Raw genomic sequence first — 19740 nt, 5'->3', positions numbered from 1 at the left:
AAATTAATTTTGATGGGTTTTAATGATGTTACTTAATTGGGATTGAAAATGCTATCAACCATTCTCAGTGTTTAACAACCACCATGATAGTAATTAAACTTATTCCTTTGAAGTAGGGAAAAATTGGCTTTACGCAAAAACAGTAACCAGAGAGCTTTCCACCAGCCAAATACGCATATAGTATAGTTGTTGCATTCCATTACTCTCTATGTGTTACCTTGCCAGCGTATTCCATGTGCTGACCCGTTATCGGGCTGCAACGTTAATGTTGCAGACTTTTCAGACGACGATTGAGGAGTTTTAGGTTGTGGTTCTATACTCAGTGATGCCGTTGGAGTTGATGGACTCACTTACCTTCCAAGCCTTCCGCTGTTATTGTTATTAGATGGCCTTAAGCCATATTTATTGTAATAAGTTCTCTTTTGAGACACTCGATGTAATAAGTGTGTGATTGCTACTCTACTATAAATCCTCCGAGTACTGTGTGGTGTCAGCATTACTGATCCAGGGATGACACCGGAGCATAGAGATCAGACTGTTTGAGGTCTGGTCGCTACAGAGATGGTATCGGAGCACATGTTGACTGTAGGACGTGACCCTAGAAAACTGGCAAGCCCATAGCAAAGATTTTTCTCTACAACTTTCCCTTTCAAAAAGATCTTTTACCTCTCTTCTCTTCTGAGCTTATTCAAAAATTCTCTTTAGTGAGACCATACCCGTTTCCCCTTTTGACCACTCGAAGATTCCACTGATGAGACCACTCCAAGAAGTACAAGATATCGGACAACTAAGACCACTTCGGAATGAAGAGTATTTTCCGTGCATCTGAATAATGGAAACTACAACGATTGAAGACCGGAGACAAGTAGAATTTGAAGGCTCTGAAGAATTCCCAGATTTGTATGACCTAGGAAGGCTACCCTTATGGAACTTGGCAGACTATGGAAGTTGTCAATACCCGAGATCAAGGTGTATTGGAGAAAGACCAAAACATGGGGAGTTGAGAACTCAAGGATTTGTCAAGGAAAACCCTAAGGCAGGAGATATCAACTATGGAGAGATAGCTCATGGAAATGACAAGAGAACAACCATAGCTATCCATGAGGTTATCGCCCGCTTATGCTATTGTCACCGTGCTGAGTTAAGCATGCTTGTGCATGGAAGGATTAAATGGTAGAAGGCTGATGGAGCACCTATCAGCAAGATGCAGTTTTAAACTTAGCTAGTGTATCACCAAGATCTGGAGTAGTACATCAAGAAGTTTAAGGTGGAGCTCCATGAAGCCGTATTAGACAAGGAAGCATTTCATGAAGAACTCAGGAACCAAAAGCTGAAAGTAGCCAAGCTGGAGGAGCTACAACCTCGAGATACCGGAGATTTTTCAGGAACTGAAGGACAGTAGGACCATGGTTCATGCGAAGGATGTTGAAACCAGAAGTTTGGAACGCAACTCTAGAATATTAAAGGATGTCACGAGAGACTTCGCATCATAAGAGTTGATCTGGCAAAAGAACTTGAGAAGGACAAGCATGATCGGAAGAAGCCATTGGAGGCTTGAACAAGGCTTGAAGAGTTTGGAGACGTTGAAGATTTATTGACCTTTAGAAGACCAAACCCCTATTATATACCTACGTTAGATGCGACATTTGTGAGCTCTCATTTGTTTGATGCCTTTCCCGACAGCCACAAATAAAATCTGTCTTTTCAAAACTTTTGTTTGTATTGTGTGTATCCCTCTCTATATCTCTTATCTCACCCCAAACCCATGGACCCAATAGAGGATGAATGGAGATGAGCTTGTATTTTCTGGACCGATGAGTCAGTTGGAGACAGACCGATGGATTTAGAACATGGAAGATCACATGTAGAATAACCCTATAGTTGGAAATGATATGACCCAGCATGCTCTTCTGTGCTTTGAAAGAGGTGCTGCTACTTGGTGGAGGATGTAGCAAACCATGAATGGATGGCAAGGAGTAACCACTTGGAAAGAATTTAAGTTAACTTTGCCAAAGTCTCGGTTTGTGTCCCAGAAGTTGAAGCCTTATGGAAAGGATATGAAGAAACCTTGTGCATGCAAGATTTGTGGAGAAATAGGACACACCCATAAAGAACACAAGGATGAATGCCCGAATTGTGAAGAAAGTCACCCAGTTGAAGAATGCCCAACTAGGCAGATTACTTGTTTCTTGTGTGAAGATACTACCCACTATCCTGCTCAGTGTCACATTTACCCCATGGTACAACGAACCATCCAGCAGAAGAAAGAAGCAATGAAAGGAGCCCTTATGGAAAGTTTAGAAGAACCTGTGATGAAGGAAGGAGGTGCAGGACACCGTTGTCATGGGACGAAGTTGGAGACCGCCAGTTGTTTGGACCAGATTTGGTTAAAGAGTCTGAACAGAAGGTGAAGTTGATTCGCGATAGGCTCAAGGTAGCCCAGTCCAGACAGAAGAGTTATGCAGATTCTAAATGCAAGGAGACAGTTTATGAAGTTGGAGACAGAGTTTATCTTCGAGTATCTCCACTTCGAGGGATTAAGCGCTTTGGAGTTAAGGGGAAGTTAGCGCCACGATTTGTAGGGCCATATCGAGTTTTGGAGCGTATGGGAGAAGTGGCTTACAAGTTGGAATTGCCAGAAGGATTAACAGGAGTTCATGATGTGTTTCACGTTTCTCAGTTGAAGAAGTGTCACGCGGAGATGGCTGACATACCTTTGAGAGACACAGTGCCATTGGAAGCAATTCAGTTGGATAACAATTTGACCTATGAGGAGAAACCAGTTAAGATCCTCGAGTTTGCCAGTCGAGTTACTCGCAGCAAGGTTATCAAGTTTTGTAAAGTTTAGTGGAGCCACCACACGGAGGATGAACCCACCTGGGAGCGAGAGGAAGATTTGCTCAAGGACCGCCCTCACCTATTTTCTAGCCAACCCGAATCTCGAGGGCGAGATTCATCTTAAGGGGGGTAGGTTTGTAACATCCCAAATTTTCAATTTGGAATGTTATACATTAGGTCATCATGCATATCATATTTTATTTTGCCTTTGGTTTTGATCCTAGAAAATCCTAAGCAACTCAAGGACCCACGGAGAGAGTTGGGGATTTCGTTATTTACGTATTTGAGTTTTCTCAAATTATGTAAACAGGATCATTTGATTTTATTTATTTTATCATCAATTATTTCTATTACAAAAATATGAGAGAGGGAATAAAATGACTTTCCCAAAATATAGAAATATTGAGGATTTAATAAAAAAATCAAATAAGATTTATTTCGGAGTTTTTCGGTATTTTTATTTGAATTTAGGATAAATGCGCGTTTTTCAAAGTTGTAGTTTGGGCCCAGATAAATGTTCACATTATCGGGCTTAATTTTAGGAACCCGGCAAAATTTATTTCGCGATTTTTGGAGTCCGTTTAGTATTTCTTTTTATTTTTCTTCCGAGCAGATTTAAAAAAAACGCGTAACCGACTTCGGGCCGTATTCGGCCTGGACTCCGCCGGCCTAGGCTATATAAGCCGCCGCCCCGGCCCGAGGAGAGCCCAGCCGCCGCCGCCTGACCTAACCCTAGCCGCCGCTGCCTCTAGCCGCCGCCGCCGCCGCCCGCCGGAGTTGCGCGCCTTTCGAGGTTCGCCGTGGCCTCGTTTTCCGTGCTGTTTTTTAAAAAAAAATTTGTTCGTCATTTTTCTTTTTCGTCGGATTTTCCGCGGTTATTTTCTGATCGCGATTTCTGATCCGATTTTCGTTTTAGTATAACTTTTCGCTCGTTTATCGGAATCAGGCGATTCATGCGCCTGGAGGTTCATCTCGAAACCCTCTTTCCGAATAATCAACTTAAACAAGTTTTTGCTACTGTAAAATTTGCCCTAGATCCATATTACTAGAACGAAGTTGTTTTCTTTCGCCGTTTGATTTCTTTTGCTTCGTTCGATTTGATTCTTTTTGCCAACCGGAGTTCTTAAGTTGAACTTTCTGGTTAGATCTTCTATTTGAGTTTTACCTGTGCATTAGATGAGTACTTATTGTATGCTTGTTGTTTGTCTGCGATAGAATACCCAGAGTGCGCCGCCTGTTACGTTGAATCTCTAGGTTTCGCGGATCATCAGCAAGGCAAGTAACACTTTGATCATACCTTTTTCTACAACCCAGTTTTATTGCATTAGATCAATCCTCACACATTGCATGATTAGGATCTAATTAAATTGTGGGATGGGAAGTAGATGAGGTAGTACCTATTACCTGTTTATTATCAAACCTTTGGGAGTTACTTCTACGTTTGCTTATTATGCCATGCTATGCTAGTAGACGTGGATTGGGTGAGTGATATCCATGACAGATGTGAGATTGATAATTAATGGTTTATCTAAGGTGGCAACCTAACACACATCTGGGTGGATTGAGGCACCTGGGGTTACCAGGACTTGCCTGTTTTCTTTTGGACCGCCACCCAGGCTCAAAGGGATCATGAGATTATTCATACTAGAAACTTTCGTGTGCAGCCACAAGCCATTATGGGCTCTGGCATAGTTGAGTAAGTCGTGCGAACTCTTACAGTGGTAGACTAGCAGATGTAGGGGAAAGTAGGTGTACCGGTCTACCCGTCGTAAGGTGCTAGCGCTTCTGAAAGACTGTGTCTCGGTCATCCGTCTTCTCAAACACCCTGTAGTGAGAGAAACCAAACGAAAGCAATCGAGTCTTGTGGGGAAAAGTGCGCAAACATCTGCAGAGTGTATAAACTAATCATGATTAGTCGTGTCCCCGGTTATGGACATCTTGAGTATCTGGTACCTGGATTTTCATGTGAATCTCAACATGATACTCTAAATTAATTTTGATGGGTTTTAATGATGTTACTTAATTGGGATTGAGAATGCTGTCAACCATTCTCAATGTTTAACAACCACCATGATAGTAATTAATCTTATTCCTTTGAAGTAGGGAAAATTTGGCTTTACGCAAAAACAGTAACCATAGAGCTTTCCACCAGCCAAATATGCATATAGTATAGCTGTTGCATTCCATTACTCTCTATGTGTTACCTTGCCAGCGTATTCCATGTGCTGACCCGTTATCGGGCTACAACGTTAATGTTGCAGACTTTTCAGACGACGATTGAGGAGTTTTAGGTCGTGGTTCTATACTCAGTGATGCCATTGGAGTTGATGGACTCACTTACCTTCCAAGCCTTCCGCTGTTATCGTTATTAGATGGCCTTAAGCCATATTTATTGTAATAAGTTCTCTTTTGAGACACTCGATGTAATAAGTGTGTGATTGCTACTCTGCTATAAATCCTTAGAGTACTGTGTGGTGTCAGCATTACTGATCCAGGGATGACACCGGAGCACAGAGATCAGACTGTTTGAGGTCTGGTCGCTACACCACCTGTGTGCAAAGCACGTCGGTAGAACCAGTCTCGCGTAAGCGTACGCGTAATGTCGGTCCAGGCCGCTTCATCCAACAATACCGCCGAACCAAAGTATGACATGTTGGTAAGCAGTATGACTTGTATCGCCCACAACTCACTTGTGTTCTACTCGTGAATATAACATCAACGCATAAACCTAGCTCGGATGCCACTATTGGGGAACGTAGTAATTTCAAAAATTCTCCTACGCACACGCAAGATCATGGTGATGCATAGCAATGAGAGAGGAGAGTATCGTCCACGTACCCTCGTAGACCGTAAGCGGAAGCGTTATGAGAACGTGGTTGATGTAGTCGTACGTCTTCACGATCCGACTGATCAAAGTACCGAACGTACGACACCTCCGAGTTCAGCACACATTCAGCTCGATGACATCCCACGAACTCCGATCCAATAGAGCTTCACATGAGAGTTCCGTCAGCACGACGGCGTGATGACGGTGATGATGTTGCTATCGACGCAGGGCTTCGCCTAAGCACCGTTACAATATGATCGAGGTGGATTATGGTGGAGGGGGCACCGCACACAGCTTGGAACAATCCACTTGTGTGTCCTAGGGTGCCCCCTGCCCCCGTATATAAAGGAGTAAGGGGGAAGGCCGGACGGCCCTTGCAGGGCGCGCCAGGAGGAGGAGTCCTCCTCCTAGTAGGAGTAGGACTCCCCTTTCCTACTCCTACTAGGAGGGGGAAAGGAAGGAAGAGAGGGAGAAGGAAAGGGGGGGCGCCGCCCCCCCTTCCCTAGTCCAATTCGAACCAGAGGGGGAGGGGGCGCGCCACCTGCCCTGCCGGCCCTCTCTCTCTCCACTAAGGCCCATGTGGCCCATTACTTCTCCCGGGGGGTTCCGGTAACCCTCCCGCACTCCGGTTTTCTCCGAAATCACCCAGAACACTTTCGGTATCCGAATATAGTCGTCCAATATATCAATCTTTATGTCTCGACCATTTCGAGACTCCTCGTCATGTCCGTGATCACATCCGAGACTCCAAACTACCTTTGGTACATCAAATCACATAAACTCATAATACCGATTGTCACCGAACATTAAGCGTGTGGACCCTATGGGTTTGAGAACTATGTAGACATGACCGAGACACTTCTCCGGTCAATAACCAATAGCAGAACCTGGATGCTCATATTGGCTCCTACATATTCTACGAAGATCTTTATCGGTCAAACCGCATAACAACATACGTTGTTCGCTTTGTCATCGGTATGTTACTTGCCCGAGATTCGATCGTCGATATCTCAATACCTAGCTCAATCTTGTTACCGCAAGTCTCTTTACTCGTTCCGTAATGCATCATCCCGCAACTAACTCATTAGTTGTATTGCTTGCAAGGCTTATAGTGATGTGCATTACCGAGAGGGCCCAGAGATACCTCTCTGACAATCGGAGTGACAAATCATAATCTCTATCTATGCCAACTCAACAAGTACCATCGGAGACACCTGTAGAGCACCTTTATAATCACCCAGTTACGTTGTGACGTTTGGTAGCACACAAAGTGTTCGTCCGGTAATCGGGAGTTGCATAATCTCATAGTAATAGGAACATGTATAAGTCATGAAGAAAGCCATAACAGTAAACAAAAACGATCAAGTGCTAAGCTAACGGAATGGGTCAAGTAAATCACATCATTGTCCTAATGATGTGATCCCATTTATCAAATGACAACTCATGTATATGGTTAGGAAACATAACCACTTTGACCAACGAGCTAGTCAAGTAGAGGCATACTAGTGATACTCTATTTCTCTATGTATTCACACGTGTATTATGTTTCTGGTTAATACAATTCTAGCATGAATAATAAACATTTATCATGAAATAAGGAAATAAATAATAACTTTATTATTGCCTCTAGGGCATATTTCCTTCATATCTAGTGAACTATGCTTGATAAGGTCAAATGCCAATTATGTCAAGCCTTGAAGCATCCATTGATATGTCTATGCACCGTTTCCGGACTATGCTGAAACCTATCAGTCAATGTACGATAACTCGCATTCCTGGAAAGCATGTACATAAACATCCCTGGTTGCTCTTCAACGCCGACTCCTTTTGAATTTCGTAAAAGATTTTTGGATCTAAGATGGCCGCATAGAAGTTGGAAGATGTGGGATTCCATCCTAAGAATATCATGGCACCATTGAGGGTGGCCATCCAATATTTCTCGGATATACTTAGCTCCGTTAAGAATGGATGTGTTCATTGGATTCTTTTCTCTCCTATAAGATATACAATATAATGTCGGGAAGACAAGAAACATCATCTCCTCCTCCTCCGAATCAGTACATGACTCATATCCATCATCATGGTTACTCGTATCCATTATCTAGCGAGAAGAGATTACAAAATAAATACCGCAACTCTCCTTCAAAGTAAACACAGTAGTATATGTAATCTATGTTATGACAGTGGAAATAAAAGGAGCACTAGCACATCAAGATAACGAGATTAGTGTAACATGAAAAGGTATTACCATACTTTTATTGGTTGATGTAACATTTGAGTATAGATGCATATAGACAAGCCACAAGCCCATATGCAAAACAATGAATAAGAAATCAGTGACACACACACAAGCTGGACTGAATGCTTTTGAGTTAATTAAGTACCTTCAGTTCTGAGCTTTAAATGTCAAAAGAGCTTCACAGAATCTTGAACCCTCCAAATCACTCTAATAGTTCTGCATTGCACAAAGGCAGCAATGAGCCAATGACATCAATAGCATATGAACAGAAGTTGAACATCTTATGTCTACACTAACAAACTAGAAACAGTAGTACCAAGTGCCTCCAATAAGCATTTCAAATGTATTGGATAGGCACACTTGTCAGCCTTTGGAACTTTTGAAGATCAAACTCTCCCAAATAATAGGGGGATATGCCAGTTGTCCTGATTCCACTTAATGCAAATGACCGAAGATCTAACGAATGAGCTGTAGTCTACAAATGTGAAACTCAAAGACTTGAAACTGTATAGCGTCAAAGGGGTGGAGGGACATAGGAGCTTTTGCATGGCATGGCTGGCCAGGAAAGGACGGGCAGAGGAGGGGCAAAAGAGGAGGAGGGAAGATACCTTGACGGAGCAGAGGAGGCCGCTGGAGGAGTAGCGAGTGGCTGTCGTGGTTAGGTAACAACTATCGGTAAATAACGTCGTCACCGTCACCGTCGCAGTCAGGAACGAGTTGTAGTTACCGTCGCGCCTAACCCCCGACATGGTCAATGTGGTTGGCACCTCACCACATCGCCGTCGCGAACGTCGATGCTTCACGCCCTCGGGGACACCGGCGTCGGTGCCTCTTGGCTGCGTAGCCTCGATCTAGGTCTAGAGCGAGAGGAGAGGTGGGGAAAAACGACGAGCAGTGGTCTGTATCAGAAACCGGTCTATTACGGGTGTAAACCAGAAAACTAGTGTAAATTGCACAGCCCAAAAACGACATGCCAAGCACCTGTTCGAGGCCCGTCCGCATTTTTCTCACAGGGGTACATTTTACAAGTGTTTTGGGCCCAAAAGCGAGGAACCAAGCGGGGCCTAATAGACATTGCCTATTTAGTCTGTAAAACAATGCAGCAAACAAACTTGTTGTGTAAGCAAAATTCAATAAATAGCAGGTGCCACAAGGGGATGTCCCATGGTGTATGCTCTTTTCGGATGATGTGGTGCTAGTCTACGATAGTCGGACGAGGGTTAATAAAAAGTTAGAGATGTGGAGTCAGACTTTGAAATTAAAAGGTTTTAGGCTTAGTAGAACTAAAATCGAGTGCATGAGGTGTTGTTCCAGTTCTACTAAGCACGAGGAAGAAGTTAGCCTTGATAGGCAGGTCAGGTGTCACCTCAAAAGGACACCTTTTGATATTTGGGATCAATGCTGAAGAAGGATGGCGATATGGATTAAGATGTGAGCCATCGAATTAAAGCTGGATGAATGAAGTGACGCAAAGCTTCTGGCATCTCAGTGACAAGAGAGTGCCACAAAACCTAAGAGGCAGGTTCTGTAGGACAACTATTCGACCTATGATGTTGTATGAGCTGAATTTTTGCCAACTAAAAGCCAACATGTCCAATAGCAAAGATGCTTATGTAAAGATGGATATGTGGCCATGCAAAAAAGGATCGGGACTGAAATGATGATATACATGATAGAGTTGGGGTAGTACTGGTTGAAGAGAAGCTTGCCCAACATTGTCTAAAAGATGGTTTGGGCATATGCAACGAAGGCCTCCAAAAGTGCCAGCGCATATTGGATAGTTAAAGCATGCTAATAAACGTCAAGAGAGGTTGGCGAAGACCAAACTTGACATGGGAGGAGCACGTAAAGAGAGATCTGAAGGGTTGGAATATCACCAAAGAACTAGCCGTGGACAAGGGTGTGTGGAAGTTGGCTATCCACATGCCAGAACCATGACTTGGTTGAGATATAATAGGTTTCAATTCTAGCCTACCACAACTTGTTGTAGGACTTTTTAAGCAATGCATATGAGAAAAGTCACAATGGTCTGATGTTAACATTACATCTACATACATTCTTTAATCACATATGACACTTCTATACAGTGAAAACTCACAATAGTACAACGAAAAGGTTACACACACACACACATTAACTTGATAAAAGTAACAACAGATGGGCTAGTTATGTTGGCAACATACAGTCCCTTATACATAGAGAAATGGAAATAATGATCAATAAGTTACTGCTGGTCACCTGTCTAGCTCAAGAAAATCATACTGAAGTTCAGAGATACACTCAAACTGAAAGAATGAACTTGCCTCGTCTCTATCATCATGGAAGCTACCTCTAGCAGAAGCCTGGATTGATGATCGATATTGTAAGCTCTGGCATAAGCCATATTCTCTAATACATCAGCACTGTCCAATCCAAACCTAGAATCCAGTAGTCACTTGTTTAATAACCAAATTCATGTTAAAACCAACCTAAAATCCAGTATTCACTTGCTTAGTAATCAAATTCATGTTAAAACCAACCTAGAATCTAGTATTCACTTGCTTATTAATAAAATTCAAGCTAAGAGCCAAAGTAACTAGTGTAACCAAAGGTGTCACCTGTCTGCTATCTGGAGGAGCCTCTGAGGTCTGAATGTCCCCTCTGCGTCAATGTAGAGAGCCTTTCGTTCACCACCACCTTGGTCCAATAGAAGCTGAAATATATCATGTTTAACATATGCGAGATTAACAACAAGATTCGGGTGTCAATGCAAAAAAACACACCAATAAATGAAGTCTCACCTGACATGTAACACACAGAGTGTGACACAACTAACTCTTTCCTGAGCGGAACTCACCATATAACTCTGTGATAGATCATGTTTCTATCCCCCTGTTGAAGGTAGGTTAGATCCGATACTCAATGGATCACAAGTCATTTATTAAATTATGCAGAGAGGGAAAATCATAAAGCTGATAGCACATTACCATCCAAGATCTTATCAAGCTCCCTTGATCCAGTTGTAACTTGAATGATCTCTAGCCTCTGTGCATGTAGTTGGCTCGCACTTGTAAATCCCAGCGGAACAAGCTTGGATGCTGCAAACATTTGTAGATAGTAAATATTTTACAGTGTGCTATAAAATTTCCATGCAAAAGACAATTCTGGTCTCATGATTACTTGCCTGCCTCAATTATCTTGTCAACTTTGGCCTCACCGATTCCTTTGATTTGCAAAAGATCTCTCCTTGGAGTGTAAGCCACATATTCTACTATGTAAAGACCGACATCTTTGAGCTTTTTCACATCTAATGTAGCTATTCCAGATGCCTTGGCAAGAAAATATCAGAGTTAATGAAAACATTTGTTGACAAGAAATGGGCACTACTTAACCACTAATTACAGCTTGTCACATGGCAATAAAGATATGAGGATCAAAAGCACCTAAACCACTAAACCAGCTCACAACAGCCTTGACATACGCCACTTTGACAAACACATGACAAAAAACTATTTCTACCACTAGAGTTTTCTGAAGAAATTATAGAATTAAGCCATGCGTTCAATTTGGTGGCTGGTTGCTAAAATTTCCAGTTAGCAAGATATGGCATGCATGCAGATAACAAGTTGCTCATTTCTTCACATTGTTCATGTTGAAATATAACAATCCAGGCGCATATGAAATATTGTAGTCTTTGGTACATTCACGTATGCAACAAGACAATAATAATAATAATTCATAAAAGCAATTTAGCAAAGAAGACAGTGGATGCTGACATGTCGCTACATTTTCCAAGCGATTTTAGAAGCAAGAACCCTTAAATTAGAGCTTAACGCGTAGAAGTAGTACTGTATTAAATATTGAATCCGCCACCTCAACTTTTGATGAATAAATAAGTTTAACCAAGAATACGCAAGTCATCTCAATTGCAAGTTGAGCGGATATCCCCTTCAAAAAATGAACACCATTAAGGGGCGAATCCGTAGGAAGAAGTCAAGAAGGTGGGCTTTTGTGATCAAGAACCTGCAGAAACACCCTCAAATCCAAGTGGCAACACCAATTTTGAATATCAATTCGCCTGCAAGGGGAACGGAAACTCCAAGAAATGCGCGCCATTTGGGGTGGGGGACGGGGGAGAATCGAATCAAGAACTTCCAGCAAGAATCTAAATCCACACCGCAAGAAGCCAACAGCGACCCCAAATCGAGACATACTCGCAGCAATCGTCCTATACGCGGAGCGGAAACCCTGAGAAAGCCTCGAGCTTGAGGAAAACATTTGGGGACCAAGATTGGGACAGAGTTTTGATAGAGCACCTGGAGCTGCTCAATGGTGAAGGGACCGTGCTCCCCCTCCTCCTGCTCCACCGTCGCCGTCTTCTGCTGCGCCGTCGTTGCCGCCATGGGCAACACACTAGTAGAGGAGAGAGACGGTCGGTCGGGAGGGAATTGTGAAGGGCGCCAAGGCGGAGAGGAAGAGGCTTTCGTTTATTGGATCTTCTTCAGGCCTGTGAACGGGCCACTACTTACTCTTTTCTTTTTTGAGCAACAGGCCACTACTTACTTGCTGAGGCCTAGTGGACCAGAACTAGCTTGGGCCTGGCTAGGCTAAAGTGTTGGAGGCCCGGAAAAGCCACTACAGTCCGTCCTCCCCAAGAAAAGAAAACTCCGTCCCAAGAAGAAACTCGCCGCCGTCTCCTCTCCTCTCTACTAGTACTTGGTTCCCAAGAAAAACCCCACCAAGCACCCACCCCGTGTAGTAGAAATAGAATCAAGTGCTTCGAATTCCGATCCGCATCCGCCGACGCGATGTTTCTCACGAGGTAATCGATTTCTTCCTCTCCAAGCTCAGCTCAGGATTTTGTTATCGATTCTTTGGATCTGTCGCCGACGGCGGGATTGCTGATTCTCATGGGGTTTCTCGGCGTGTGTGTGTGCAGGACGGAGTACGACCGTGGGGTCAACACCTTCTCCCCGGAGGGGCGGCTGTTCCAGGTCGAGTACGCCATTGAGGCCATCAAGGTGAGATTCATTGTGGGGGTGGGGGAGGCCAGATTCGTGGGGTTTTGGGCCTGAGGTTGGGCATTTAGGATGAGACTGCGGATCTCCGGATTTCGTGCTGAGATTGATGTGCCCCTCGCTACATTCTTATGATGCTGATCCTTCTGTTATGGATTGCAGTTGGGCTCCACTGCAATCGGCTTGATGACTAAGGATGGTGTTGTACTGGCTGTTGAGAAACGTGTCACCTCACCGCTGCTGGTAATTTTGCATATCCACTTATTAATTTATATTATTGTTCCTGTGAAATACTACCATATCCTTCAGCTGTATGCTTGATGACTGTTGATGATCTCTTAATGGGCAAAATGTCCACATTCTTAGATAGGTCCATTAGGGTTTTCACTATTATCTTTTTTGTTCTATGTTTCAACTGTCAAGATGTTGATATTGTTCTTCAGGGTATATCCAATTTCTTAGTGCTTTAACAGGGTAGGTTCTGTTGTTGTTTAACCTAACTTATGCATTCTGCCAAATATTGACAAATTGATTCATGTCTACTTACCAGACTGGAAAAATAATGTACTACTGGACAACTTAGAAATATGTCGGTTTGTTTTTTCAACACATAACTATCACTTCTTTTATCTTCATAACTCATCGTCAAGGATCACTGGACATGTGATGATTGGTTGAATCTTGTGCACATGTTTTGTCCCCATTTGTCAGACAAGTATTTTTCTGTTTCTTGTTTGGATGATATGCACAAGTACTTGACGCCCATTTTTTTACCCATAGCTTGTTTGTGTTAATTAATAAGGATCTACATGAAACTTATATGTAGCGGTAAAAGATAACTGCCTGATGCTGACTGTATTTGATGCTACTTAGTTGTCTTTTATTCCTTGAGGTTCCATCATCCTTCAACTTTTAGTTCCTATGTTAGGTTGTACCATGCCCAAACTGTTGAACACTTCAAGTTTTCTTTGCTATGATTATACAGGAACCAAGCAGTGTGGAGAAAATCATGGAAATTGATGAGCATGTCGGCTGTGCCATGAGTGGCCTTATTGCTGACGCCAGAACACTGGTTGAGCATGCTCGTGTTGAGACTCAGGCAAGCTATTTGGTTATTATTACATACATGCAAGTTCTGCCCTCTATTGGTTAACTTCACTTCATATGGTCTCAAACAGAATCATAGGTTCTCATATGGGGAGCCAATGACAGTAGAATCTACCACACAAGCTATCTGTGACTTGGCTTTGCGCTTTGGTGAAGGTGATGAAGAATCAATGGTGAGTCTCATTCTCTTTTTTCTACTAATGCAATGACAAAAGGTATTGCACACGTGCAGAAGATGGGAAACAGGATCATTTTTCTGTTGTTGCATCTTCTTTTTCTAAAGGAAACAATGCTGTATATCACACTTTGATGGCTGCATACTTCCTATGGTAACAAAGTATAACTACGGAGGAAACTGAACATCTTTGTTGGAAATTTTTGTAGTGTAGTTAACATAATAGACATTTTTTAGATGACTGCCAAAATTTATGAAAAGTTTGTGGATCTAGACCAAACCAGCACGTGTTTAGTTTGGCTTTTGCTGATTATTATCTTCTAGACTTGAGTTACTTTGTTAACCTGTACTTGCAAAGACTCATGAACTAGTCAAAGCAATTTTGTTAATCTTGACTAATTACTTTGCTGTATTTACCCGCTCACATTTTTCTGTATTTTACACATGTACCAATATCATAGAGTAAGGTTCTGATGTACTTGTTTATTTATGCAGTCACGGCCGTTTGGAGTCTCTCTCCTTATTGCTGGTCATGATGAACATGGACCCAGCTTGTAAGTATCGATCCCTTTAACTCAGATCATTGGGTTGTCAGTAACTCTTATTGATAATAAACTTTTAGAACCACTTTGTAAGTATCGATCCCTTTAACTCAGTTCATTGGGTTGTCAGTAACTCTTATTGAATAATAAACTTTTAGAACCAGTTTGTAAGTATCGATCCCTTTAACTCAGTTTATTGGGTTGTCAGTAACTCTTATTGAATAATAAACTTTTAGAACCAGCTTGTAAGTATCAATCTCTCTACCTTTTATACAAATTGAAAAACAGGTGTGGTAGCATGCCGTGTGGTTGTCAGTAACTCTTATTAAATATAAATTTGATTATCTTTATCATAGCAGCTAGAAGTTCGGAAAGCAGAGCAACTAGCTATAACAGAAACGATGCTTTTCTTTGTTTAATATATATTGCCTTTTTCTAGATTGTCACGTCAATTGCCATCCCTGACCCCTCACCCTCAGTGCTGCCAAAATGATACCTTTTGTTTCCAGTTACATGAATTATAACCGGCATTAGTTCCTGTACACCTACATTTTATGGAGACTATCTGAGAAAAGGAATTCACCAATAGTTGTTCTAGTGGCCGTTTCCATCATCCCCTGTTCGCTCAATCTTAGTTGATATGATGAAGATAATCAAATTTTACTGCCAAGGTTTCTAGTTTAGTTGCTTTACTTTCAAAATTCCAACTGCTGTGTAAGTTGACATGATATTCAATTATAATCAAGGAGAGTTGATATTTGAAAACTGGCATATCAAAGAGTGTTATCCAATGCTTCGGGGTTTTATATGTTATATTTTCTATCCTTATACATTCATGTATTATTTCTCCCCAGATGAGCAACTATATCCCTGCTTGATGATAAGTCATAAGAATCATGTCTTCCATCTTAACTGAGGCTGTTACCACTTGATTAGATGATGCACTTGAAACAGCTCTTTCCTTTGTGTGGTATTTCTATCTGTCTATGTTGTGAAGCGAGCATCATGTAATTACTTGTGTGATGATCAGTTTACAAAGCCAAGTGAACTTTACTAGTATCTCATCGATCAATTATTGTCTTACAGGTATTACACAGACCCATCGGGGACCTTTTGGCAGTGCAAGGCCAAGGCCATTGGGTCGGGCTCTGAAGGAGCTGATAGCTCATTACAAGAGCAGTACAACAAGGTATCATAACTATCTAAACAGGGGATAGACCATAAGTTAGGTGCAAGCATGCAGACAACTTTAGTTCCAGCACTAACAACATGAAAAATTCCCATATCGTTTGGAGAAAAATCTGCTGCATGGGTCATAGACATAAATTGCATAGCAAGTCTGGATCAAAAATCTGAGCTAACAGTCTTAGCTATGACATCAAAGCCATCAAAGCCATTTATGTGGTGTTTACGGACATGCACCAGTTGAACTGCTACAGCTTAGAAGTCTTGAATTTTGCTGTCTACACAGTACGCAGACCTACATATAAAATTTGGTGCCGTGTTGTAGCCATGCTTTCAGTAGTTGCCGGAATTCATGCATGCAGAATTGTGCTTGAAAAGAATTGACATGTTGATGCAGGAACTGACCATCGCTGAGGCAGAGACCATAGCCCTTTCTATCCTGAAGCAGGTTATGGAAGAAAAGGTAGGGCATCTCGACCCTTTCCATATTCGTCACTCGTAGGTTCAATAAATACCGTGTCACAGATGCCTAATAATATGTAATCTCTTTTGAAACAGGTGACCCCGAACAACGTTGACATTGCGAAGGTCTCCCCTAGCTACCACCTCTACACCCCTTCTGAGGTTGAAGCGGTCATCTCGAGGTTGTGAAGGATTGCCACTTTGTGAGACAGCTCTTGTATTCCCATGAACCCTAAGGCACAATGAACTATGAACTCTGTTGTGGGTTTGGGTTGTCTGCCTACTGTTGAAGGGATATTAGTGCCTGCTTGGGCGTTGCATCTGATTCTCATCTCCCAGTCCAGTCATTTGTTTGTAGCACTAAGACGTTGTGTCACCAAAAAGAATTAGTACACATAATTTTCAGCATCTAGCAAGTGCGTAGGTATCACTGGCTGCATTTGTGTGCATTTGGTTTGTAAACATCTCTACTGTTAAGGGGAGTTGGTGTTTGTACTAGTGGCGTGTTTGGTTGCTTGCATTAAGCTCTGCCAGGCCTGTGCGGGAAGAAATTGGCCTGTTTGGTTGGTTGGGTCGGATCCAAAAGCTGGTTGCTCGCATTAGCTAGGCACGTGTGGGAAGAAATTGACCCGTTTGGTTGGTTGGGTCGGATCCAAAAGCTGGCCCACACAAAGCTTAAAGCACCTCTTGCCTGGCTTTGAGGTAACGGCTGAATTGGCCTTTTATGCAACCTGAATGCACACATGATTGCAAGTACAGAGCTCACGCATGGAGAGAAAGAAGGAAAGAGGTCTGGTTTGGAAAACTGAAGATGGAAAAGATTTTGCGTAATCAACTATTCTGCCAAAACAGAGCTAATATGAAAAGTCTACTAGTATTGGGCCTAGGCTAATGCTTTTACAAAAAAAATAGAAAAAGCCGCTTATGTGCCAAGGAAAAAGACCAGGCATACCCTTGTATATGTGGGTATATGGCCGATTGAAAAACCCAATCGATTCTTTCACAACCTTACGTTACTTTTTCTCCTACGCTCTTTTCTTTTCAGCACCTAGCTCGTAGCTTCTGCCTAGCCCTAGCAAACCTAAAGTTTGGCTCATCTTTGCCGTTTTGCATTGAAAAACGGTCGGTTTACCTCCACGAAAGCGAGGAATCAGATCTCAACCCCAACAACATCATCGCCATCACACTTGAGGATCTGCCTGTGGATGAACAATAGAAACTTGAACAGGAGCTTGAGGAAGAGAGGGGGAAAAGCTGAAGCAGAAGTTGGCGGGCTTCCAAAGGACAAGAAACAACGTCATCCAGAAGGTAGCTACACCAAGTCATCCTGCTGGGGTAAGTAAAACTGCTTGTACAGAAGAGATTGCACATCTAATTGATGTGTCTGTAGCTAGTAAATACGACAAACAAATGACAGACATGGCACGCACGGTTACTGAATCTGTAGCTAGCAAATTTGATGAGTTCAGAGAGCAAGAACGTTATGAGAAACAGCCGGTGCGTCCAGAAAATAGTAGGTTCACTAATGTACCTAACCCTATGCACACACCCGTTGCAGTACTCAATGTTGTGCAGCCCCACATCCCGTTAAGCAATGACCAAAGTGGCCAAAATTACATTGGCAATTCGGCCAATAATTTTGTACCTACTGCTGCTACTCCTGCTTTGACTTCGGTTCCACAAAATTTCAGCAGCAATAACCGAAGTGTTGGCTTTAATTCCAATCTGCAGCAACTCTACTATCAAACAATAGCATATAGCACACCACCCTTGCCACCTATTGGTACCGGGGTTCCTTACGGGCTGGTGCCAGATGCGTGTTTTAATGGTTCTTCGCAGCAAATGTATCATGCTCAAACTTCTTTGTCAGAGTTACCGCTACGTACTTATCGTGCATCTATGCTACAAGCTAGTTCTCCGCAACCTACTGAAAATTTTAAGGATCAACTTGCTAATATACTTAGAGAATTTGGCTTGGAACCTAAGGGTAGAGCACATGCATATCAAAAACCCTACCGTGAATATTCCGACACAACACCTTATCCTCGTGGGTTTAGAATTCCAGATTTTGTTAAGTTCACATGAGAAGATGGTAGATCAACCTTTGAGCATTTAGGACAATTTTTAGCACAATGCAGTGAAGTTGGTACATCAGATATTTTTAGAGTGAAATTATTTCCTTTGTCTTTATCTGGTACTACATTTACTTGGTTTACACCGCTTGCTCCTAGCTCTATTGCAACATGGGCTCAATTGGAGCAGAAATTTCATGAGTACTTTTATGTTGGTGAAACTGAACTTAGACTTTCAGATTTGACAGTGGTTAAGCAAAAACACGATGAATCCGTTTATGATTATATTAAAAGATTTAGAGATGTCAAAAACCGATGCTTCAGTTTGACCATAGCCGAAAAAGATTTAGCTGATCTTGCCTTTTCGGGTTTGCTTGCTCATATTAGAGATAAATTGGAAGGGCAAGAATTTTCAGATGTTAACCAAGTTTTGCAAAAGGCTTGGGCCCAGGAAAACCGTGCTAAAGAAGTTAAACCATACAACTGGTCTAGAGATAATAAGAATAAAGACAAGGAAAAACCTACGGTTAATGTTGTAGAGCATGATAGTGATTCGACTAGTGAAGATGATGATATATGTATGGCCGAATGGGTTCGAGCACCTAAGTCAAAACCTTTTGCATGTGCCCTCAAACCCACACCAGCTAAAAGAGAGGAAATCAAATATACTTTTGATGTTAGTAAGTGTGACAAGATTTTTGGCATGTTGTTGCAAGGGAAGTTAATTAGAATAAAAGAAGGGCATGTGATTCCATCTCAAGAAGAACTGGGTAGAAGAGCTTATTGTAAATGGCATAACTCTTTTTCTCATGCTACTAACGATTGTAATGTGTTTCGTCAACAGGTGCAATCGGCCATTAATGACAGACGATTGGTATTTACAGAAGGTACTAAGATGAAGCTCGATAGTGATCCTTTTCCTATCAATGCGGTTGAGTTTGAGAATAAGAAAATGCTTATTCAGTCGGATCAAACCGAATCCGCAAGAGAAAAAATGTTGGTGATGATAGTGCTCCTCCAAGGATGATCAAACCAAAGAAACCAGAAGTAGGAGTGTGGAAAGTGGAAGAAGGAGACAAGCTCCAAGGCCAAAGCCGACAGTTAACATGTTGTTGGATAAATACACCTCATGCAAGGTCACCAATGTATTTAACCGGCTTGGAGGTAATAAACATCCTAGATCTCCTTCTGGACCTGCCAGTCATGAGCAATGGCAAAGAAATTCATATGACCATCAGCCATATTTCGCAATGGAGCCAACATATTGGGGCTGTGCACCTCCTATGTATCTACATT

General features: G+C 42.2%; 1 protein-coding gene and 1 pseudogene across 1 annotated transcript; one reads left to right on the top strand and one right to left on the bottom strand.

Moving 5' to 3' along the window:
* LOC123086184 (DNA repair protein RAD51 homolog A-like) overlaps positions 1-12286 on the bottom strand; it is an 82377-nt pseudogene extending 70091 nt beyond the window's left edge.
* Positions 12287-12501: 215 nt separating this feature from the next.
* LOC123086185 (proteasome subunit alpha type-5) lies at positions 12502-16870 on the top strand. Its single transcript, XM_044507903.1, has 9 exons — positions 12502-12705; positions 12823-12904; positions 13064-13144; positions 13887-14000; positions 14080-14181; positions 14679-14737; positions 15812-15914; positions 16308-16373; positions 16469-16870. The coding sequence occupies exons 1-9, from the start codon at positions 12692-12694 to the stop codon at positions 16559-16561; spliced, it is 714 nt and encodes a 237-aa protein (XP_044363838.1). The 5' UTR covers positions 12502-12691; the 3' UTR covers positions 16562-16870.
* Positions 16871-19740: the final 2870 nt, after the last annotated feature.

Source organism: Triticum aestivum, chromosome 4A (genome assembly GCF_018294505.1).
Source record: "Triticum aestivum cultivar Chinese Spring chromosome 4A, IWGSC CS RefSeq v2.1, whole genome shotgun sequence".
Classification (NCBI taxonomy): domain Eukaryota; kingdom Viridiplantae; phylum Streptophyta; class Magnoliopsida; order Poales; family Poaceae; genus Triticum; species Triticum aestivum.
This window is presented reverse-complemented; position numbering and strand designations above follow the sequence as displayed.